Source organism: Schistosoma mansoni, chromosome W (assembly GCF_000237925.1).
Source record: "Schistosoma mansoni strain Puerto Rico chromosome W, complete genome".
Lineage (NCBI taxonomy): Eukaryota > Metazoa > Platyhelminthes > Trematoda > Strigeidida > Schistosomatidae > Schistosoma > Schistosoma mansoni.
Genome location: NC_031502.1, coordinates 51,160,814 through 51,169,539, shown reverse-complemented (window position 1 = coordinate 51,169,539; position 8,726 = coordinate 51,160,814). Strand labels below are relative to the sequence as shown.

Sequence of the window (8,726 nt, the reverse complement as noted above, 5' to 3'; positions counted from 1 at the left end):
GACTCATCAGGACGAAACGGCCGTCCAGTGCTTGCAGGTTTTCGATGGTGGTATAGCTTTCATTGACTCATGATCTCAACTCTATAAAATTACTAAAATCTCCACCAAACCCCTTCTGAAAATAAACATATGCTTAGTTTAATACAAATACTTACAGATACATGATATATACTAGTGAGAAAACATTGGAAGTTCTTAATTCATTCCAACTAACCAATAAGTGTTACACTTTGTTTGATTTGCTATGTATTTAATGTTCTATATGATTATTACAAAATTATTACTGATCATATTTAAATGCTTTTAATAGTAATTAGTCGTGGGATTTAAAATGAAGGTTTTAACTTGAGTAGAAGGTTTATCAGTTACATATTCTTAATTTTATATATCCTGATCCCTCGGTGAATTTAAATAAAGCGAGAAGAATAAGAGTTGTAGAATAATGAGAATTCTTTATATTTCAAGGATTTACATCAGCTGGGAACGGTCTAAAGTTACAATCAGTTATATTATTATAAACCAAGCTTTACATACCTTAATCAATGAAGTTGAGTTTGAAAAGACAAAGAAAATCCGGAAGAAACAGTATGAAACAGAAAGAATACTTAAATAGATAGTCAATTTCTACTGAAATCATGAACCTATCACGTTAGGCAACTATTGAAAGCGAGGAAACACTGGATGGGCGTTACGTTTCAGAATAGGACTACTCAGCGGTGTGCATCGACCACCTCGCAACTAGGAATCAAGATCAGAACCTACAGTCCTAGGAGAACGCTTAGCCTCTAGACCACTCAGAACAAACCCAATAGTCTGTCTAACTTCAATCAACCTACAGCATTGAGCGACCATCTTCTTTTTTTCCAGTGGATTTGATTTCCGGTTGCGAGGGCGTGCGTGAGCAGTAATGAGGAGTCCAATACTAGGACGAAACGGCCATCTAGTGCTTTCAGTTTTTCAATGATGTCCGAACTTAGATGGGTCCATGACCTCAATGAAACTCAACGATCTCCACAACCCCACACTAACAATAAACTTACTAATATTTGTATCTTCAAAATGGAGTCAAAAAAGTTAGTGATTTTATAAATAATAATGAAAAGACAAAAAAAATTTAGTGAATGAGTAGTAATCGAGCTACTAAATCAACATAAAATTAGAGTTCACGTCTTTAGTGAATTTCGGTGGAATTTTTTAAAAAATATAGATTACAATAAAGAGACTATATAATTGACAAATGTCAAAACAACATAGTTATTTTACAATGAGAATGAGAGGTTTGCCACACTTCTTTTCTGTATACAAAGATCAGACTGAAAACGCTTGATGGCAGTAGCTTCTGCAAAGTGGGTTGAAAGTAACGTACTCTGACTGTTCTTTTCGTTATATTTAAAGATATCCTTAAATTTGGACGTGTTATTAGCAACTAATAGGACTTAGACCTAATAGTCAAAACTTTGAATGCTACAGTGTTACTTAAACAGAAATGTCGTTTCTTCTGTTTCCATGAGATCTAATGATATTGAATATTTGCCTAATTCACATTATTCACAAGTGTAAATGCAAGTGTAATTTTAGACAGAAAAAAATTACTTTCTCCCGTATACTAAGTGCTCGTCGACACAACGGTTCCGCTTCAGTAAATCGACCAGCTTTAGCATGTAAAACGGCCAAATTGTTTAAAGCAGCTGCTACCTATAATAGTTTTGAAGAAAAAGCAAGCAAAAAGGAAATATTAAAGTGTAAAAGCAAACGAGAGAAGTTACAATAACACAAAGACGATACTTACTAGCCGCTTCAATCTTGTTAGAAAGTTAAATGCATAAAACATGGTTGAATTACACTTTTTTCTGAAATATAACACTTTTAAATCCCATCGAAACTTATGGACACTACAAAAATTTAGAAGTCTAATAATATTACACTTCGAAGATCTTATTTCTCTTTTCTTAAATATTTTTAAGCTACGTAGAGAAAGATAAAATGAGAATTATACAGCAGAACTTAGTTTTACATATAATTGGTAAGAATGATAAGCGTTTTATTATTATTTTTCTTGCAGAACCTCAATATTTTGCTGATTAAAATCTTGATCATGTTGTTGATGCTCAGGTGAAGCCGATCTAGTCTAGAGGTAAACCCTATTCTTGATGATTAAGTCAAACTTTTTTTCACAAAAGAATGTTACTTTACTTTTCAACATCAAAAACATACCAGCACATGGTTAGGTCCCAAAAGCTTCTCCCGTATATTAATTACTTCTTTGAGAATATCAGACGCTTCCTTGTATTTTCCTTGATCACTGAAGCATAAGACAAGAGGGAAAAAAGTTGCTATTCAGACATAAAAGATTTAGGAAAAAAGTAAACGAATAAAATGAACACAAGTTAGGAAACTTATCAAGAAAATGACTGTTGAAAAATCCCTATCTAATCAACATTACAGCAGATATAAGTATGGTATTGAAATACGAAATCGACGAGCAAACATTCAAGCGACTAAACATAAAATAAGTAGCACGAAACTACAAACTATCTCATCAGACACAAATGATTTGAAAAAAAAGTTTCAATTTACGGAAAAAATAAGTAGTATGAAATTTTTAAACAAATGTGTTTAGAATATCAAAACAAGGATATAATAGGTTGGATCTCAAACAAAGTTACGTTTTCTTCTGATGGTAAGCACTTAATGATGTTGTATGATGAACTAAACGTATAACAACTCCCAACAGGATTTTTTGGTGTGCACAAAGTTCATTAAAATCCAGTTCGTTAGAATGAAGTCGCTTCCATTTAATAGATAAAATATAACTTATAGTGTGTATGCAACTTACCGGTAAACTAAAGCTAAGATATTCAGTAGAGCAGCGACCTCAGCTTGGTCACGACCACCGGATTCTTCTAAATCTCGAATAGCTTGTAAACATAAAGATGATGCAACATCATGCTTTCCCTGACTTGTATAACGTAAGGCTATATGATGTAGTGTTCTAAGCCCAGGAGGAACATATATTGACTGGGAATTCCGATGTACGCCTAAACCTTGGAATTCACTTGGATTACGATTTCGATTTACTGACAATGAGTCCATATCCGCATCAAGTAAACTAGTATTCATTATCCCGCTCATTTCTAAGTGGTTGTATGGTGAAAATGATGAAGCAGTAGTAGTTGTTGTTGTAGTCGGTTTCCAAAATTTGTTGTGTACATCGAATCGATCCACATGATTAGATGTGTTTAAATGGTTTGGGGAACTCATTAGGCCAAGTACAGATGCAACCATCATCGGTGGATCATCTTCCAAGTGTTTAAAAGATGAATCTAAATTAATTTTGTTGCAATTAGTGAAAGAATGTTTGTTAGTACAAATGTTTACTACAATAAGGCTGATAAGTAGATTCAATTAAGGGAGATATGAAAAAATATATTCATACGGTACCTCAGTGATCAAATCATTTCACTTCTAATCAACAGGTGGCTATCCCGAACTCCATATCACCTTCAGTTTGGATAGTTGAATGATATTACTGTCCGTCATACAGTGTAACCTATAGCCGAGTACATGAATCTGTATTCAGTGGGTTGAATAAATTATGCGCACGAACACTACAATGAAGTTATCTTTGGTAGTTGAAGACAAATAGCATTGTAGGGCCTGTTACAAATGTGTTGGTTTAAGTTGGTACGTTTTACATCAAGGAAGAGAAAGAAAATCAATCAGAGGAAAAGTAAGGGGTACCAAAAAACTCCGAGAAAAATTCCAGAAAGGAAAAATGCAATCGATGAATAATTTCTGCAAAATTGTGCTAAAACTCCATATCAAGGGAAGATATATAAAATGATTGCATATCATCCATTAGTACGATTTTGAGACATTTTCCTAAATGCCTTGAACGATTATCATGTGAACCATAATCATGACTGAAGTTTTTATCACTTGACAAAGAACAGAACAACAGCTAGCGATTTAAAAGACCGATAATTGTCTCTTTTTGTTATTTAAAGCCTTATTTTAACTAGCATAGAATACATACAATAAATGTCTCTACTACCTTATTCGATTAATATCCTAATAAACAGATTTACTGGTTATACCTAGTAATAAGTGCTCAATCTTGGTGGTTTTGACAAAACTGAAGAGTGCTTTAAAACATCCATAATTATATATATATATATATATATATATATATATATATATATATCAACAGTTGTCTACGCAAGATACTCCAGATACACTGGCCAGATACTATCGGCGACAATCTACTGTGAGAGAGAACCAACCAGCTTCCAGATGAAGAGGAAATTAGGAAAAGAAACTGGAAGAGAATACAATATACATTGAGGAAATCATCAAACTACATCACAAGACAAGCCCTAACTTGGAATCTTCAAGAACGAAGGAAAAGAGAAAGACCAAAGAATACTTTGGGCCGAAATTTGGAGGCAAACATCGAAAGAATGAATAGCATTTGAAAACAACTGTGAGGGACAGCTTAGAATAGAGTTGAATGGGATATCCTGGTAGGTAACGTATGCCCCAGGACGATTAACAGGTGTACGTTAGTACTAAATACAATGCCCCCCAACCCTCAAAGAAGTTTCCAAGGGACAAAAGACCGAGTAGGCTTCCTATGCCTATAAAGGATTTGTCAGCCACTTATTCATTAGAACTAATGAAATAGTTGCAGCACCAAATTTTACGACGCTTTATAATTAGACAACGCAGATACATCCTAGACTTCCTCCAATCGTCACAAAAGTTCAGATTCGAGTGATCTCGTCAGTTTTAGGTTAGTTAAGACCTTGTTAACTTTTCTAACATATATAACCCGGATATTTATCTACCATTTTGTCTATTGGTAAGTAGTGAGTAACAGATGAGCAGCCCAAGGCCAAATAACTATTCCTCAAAGTGACCCACCCACCTCGATCATTTTTATCATCTTCAAGAATATTTACTCAACTTTTAACTCCCAAACTTTATAGGTTTAGACAGTTATTTACTGAGATTTTTCGCTTGTCTTTTTGTCTCCACTATTTTCGCCACAATAAGAAATATGACGTTGGGAGGGACTAAAGAGAATTATTGAAAGTGTTATACCTAACATGATACATTTCCTAGACATTCTTTAATATGGTAAGGAAACAAGGCCGCCGTTTCAGTGTATTTGCAAAATACTTGAAATATCTGGTGGGAGGCGATTGACAAGCTGTTAGGAATGAATACGGGAGCCATATAATTTCTATATCTAAAACTATGGTCTGATATAAATCTCAATCTATATGAATCGTCTCTTTTCTCACTTAGGATGAAATGTCTGGCAAAATTTCCCACTGTATATAAAATTATGGCATCTTTCTAACGCTTACTAGTCAGTCATAATCAGTCCATAGCCTTGGGAAAATACGCTTTATCTCAAGTTGGCAAGTCCCAATGATACGATGAGATGGAATTACCAACACAAATAGTAAAAAAGTCAGAATAATGTAGTAGTAATGACAATGAGGAGTAAATATTAGGGGTATGGTTTGAGAAAGTATGAAATTATATTCATATTAGGTGAACAAATCTGAGCCACTGTTTTTGATTTCGAGCCATAGCAGTAATCAGTCCGATCTCAATTTGGTGGACTCCATACAAATATACTACCTTCCTTTAAATCCTGAAAATCACTTTATTCTAGGAAATAAAGCAACTCGTACTGATACATATATGTGCCAAGTCCTACATTATTTGTATTTATCCATTTATTTATTGCTAAACTTTTTACTCTTATCTCTAACCTTTGCTTGATATATTTTGCTGGAATTTTTAAAGATTTCTGGTGCCCTGAAATTTCAAATGCTTACCAGTATTTCCTGATCACAACTCAATGAGCTGCAAAAAAGTGATAGCACAAGCCAATACAGTTTTGTCGCAGACACGAATTAGTTTTCATTATGTCACTATACATATGGGACGTTACCGAACCCTGAAAAAATTCGTTTGCGAGTAAAAGGAACCTGGGGGAAACTTAATTTGAGCTTGAGTCGAAGAGCAATCTCTATGTATTTCACAATTAACAAACAACCAAGAAGGTTGACATTACTTGTCATACTACACATTAAAACTCTATCCATTATTTACTGTAACTGATTTATCTAGGAAAAGTTTGTATAGCCGACTTTTAGAGCCAGTGATACTGCCTCGCTGCTCAAACCGAGGTAGGTAAAACGGAGTTCGAGCTTACACTCAGACTGGTCAACGCTAAAGCATCTAAGGGCCATGAAGAAGTTAGTTGATGCATCAAAATATAAATCAGTGGGACCACATAAGTACTCGTCTGTAAAGAATAAACCACATTTGACCTCATGTCCCAACGTCACTTCCGTAAAAAGCTAAAAAGAAAATTGGACGTCTGACCAATCTGTTTATAAAGCACATAGTAAAAATGCTTTCTTTAAGAAAACTAATAGAAACTTACGTTTTTCAGCATCACAGTTGTTGGAAGATATGTCGTATTTCTTTAAATCCAACATAAACTCAAGGTGTTTTTTCTCGACTTCAGTTTGAGCAAGCAGCGATTCATTTTCCTACATTAACCAGTAATACACATCCACAATAAAGTTACCTCTAATTTTGTTTGTGTGTACTTTAGCTCATCTCGAAGCCAACACGTTTCCTCAGTTAACCTTTGATTGTGCAACTGTACCTTTAACAGCTCAGCTTCCAAATGTTCGATATATTTGGCAAATGTAATCATGACCTTAACATTTTTTTAGAAATTACTTTATACAGAAAAAACCTCCGAGTCGTCTAATCCCTTTTCGATTTGTTTTAGTGCAGCTTGAATTATTGGAATTTTCTCTTGATTAAAGACTTTTTCACATTCTAGACTCGTGTTAAGATTTGGTGACGAATGACTGTCTTCTGAGTTGCAAAATGTACTGAGGGCAGATAAGGCTTGTTCATGATCGTGTTTTAACGACTCTAGTACAAGTTGAGCTTGCTTAATACTTTGCTTGACATGAGAAGGCATACCCATTACCAAAGCAGCATGACAAACTTAAGTCTGAAAATTCATTTAGGGACGGAAAAGAATTATATCAAATTGAAAATAAAATACTTAACATTCACTTGTACCGTGATATGCTTTACCCCCCCCCTCCTGAAAATTACATCGCTCTTACTCCTGAACAGCTAAGCGACCATTATTAGTTTGAATTGAGGTGTTTTACTAATTACTAGTCAGAATGTACATTTATTCGAAAATGGATAACACGCAATACAATCGGGACTTGCTTCTACACATATGATATCAACGCGCTTCATCACCACCAGTTAGTCACAAGGACTTTAGGAAAGGTATTAGGAACTAATCAAATTAAGTACCAAGTTTTTAAGAACCAACACCGAGTATTCTTGTGCGCTAGTACCCACTCTTTTTCACCCACCATTTTTCTCAGGCCTGGGGAAATTTTGGGGATTTTGTGCCATTCCCCCAACATCTTCCTAAAGTTTACTATGGCGGTTTCCCCAAAATTAACCCAACCCGGACAAAATTTTACCAAAAAATAGGCAGATTGGGTATGAACCACTTAATTTTTTACATTTGACCTGGATGTTAGAAAATGTTTTTGGCCAAATACAGAATCTAATAGAGTGGTAAAAATAGTCTCAGTGAAACGGAAACAACAAAAATAAAATCTTGATTATATATGACAAGACCACACAGTCCAGATCGGAGTTTCTTCATGTGTGAGATGAAATATTGAGTAACGTACCGATAGAAGTAAAACGATATCCTTATTTGTTATGCTCAAAACCAAAAACGAACCCTAACTACACACAATAACAACAAACCAATCTCAGCAGTGACCTTAAGGATACCAGTTGAGCGCTTTCAGACAACTAGAAATTGGTGTATACTTCGAACATTGTCAACAAATATTGGCCCTCTAGCTATATATCTGAATTACGGATGGTAAAATTGGGCATATAAATGCATAATGGTCTTTTATGAAACTGAAGAAATAAAATAACAATGATAAACGGTGACGAAACGTAAACACCTTGAACAAACTTCAGATTCATATTTGTGTTCTAAGGACAGAAGGCCTATGGCCTATGTTATTCCTTTACTGGTATCCTTCTGTAAGTATCTAGTCTTCTCATGAACGAGTCAATCGAAGGTGCTGACACCACTACTCCGGGTGACAGGTCCGAAGAATCGATGACTCGGTGTGAAAACCTGTATGCTACAGGTATTCTGTTCGTTCTTGACTTTACTACTCGCCTGCTATGTCCTCTGAGATGTTACAATCCAGTGGGAATAAAAAGAGAAAATAGATTAGGTCCAAAATCATTTCTTAGTATTCTATACATCAAAATCAGATCACCTCTAAATCTGTGACGTGACAGAGTAAAGAGGTCCAGATTTTCAAGCCATTCTTTGTATGGTAAACCCCGGAGTTCCGGAATTGCACGGGTAACCGCCATCCGTACTATTTTCGGTATGTCTGAGTCACTTTTTAAACAGGGACTTACAGCCTAGATTCAGTTCTCAAGCTTAGTTCTCACTAAGGTTGTGTGTACTGTAGTATCCAACTTGATGAATGTCCGTCTTAAAGCCCATAGTGTTCTTAACCACTTAGCTGCAACCTCCCGGCGCTGGTCTGTGGTCCTAAAGTCATGACTCACTATCATACCAAGATCCTTGTGAGACCGGACTACGAGTACAAACA

The 8,726-nt window shown here is 35.2% G+C and overlaps 1 protein-coding gene across 1 annotated transcript in view; it reads right to left on the bottom strand.

Moving 5' to 3' along the window:
* Smp_139760 (kinesin-like protein) overlaps nucleotides 1-7,867 on the bottom strand; it is a gene marked incomplete at its 3' end in the record, with an annotated part of 47,957 nt that extends 40,090 nt beyond the window's left edge. The window contains exons 1-7 of the mRNA XM_018790072.1: nucleotides 7,846-7,867; nucleotides 6,788-7,054; nucleotides 6,614-6,748; nucleotides 6,467-6,575; nucleotides 2,837-3,323; nucleotides 2,215-2,302; nucleotides 1,594-1,695 (exon numbers count right to left, since the gene is read on the bottom strand). Coding sequence (XP_018655452.1) covers nucleotides 1,594-1,695; nucleotides 2,215-2,302; nucleotides 2,837-3,323; nucleotides 6,467-6,575; nucleotides 6,614-6,748; nucleotides 6,788-7,027 — 1,161 coding nt within the window. The 5' untranslated portion in view covers nucleotides 7,028-7,054; nucleotides 7,846-7,867. The remainder of the gene's footprint in view (nucleotides 1-1,593; nucleotides 1,696-2,214; nucleotides 2,303-2,836; nucleotides 3,324-6,466; nucleotides 6,576-6,613; nucleotides 6,749-6,787; nucleotides 7,055-7,845) is intronic.
* Nucleotides 7,868-8,726: the final 859 nt, after the last annotated feature.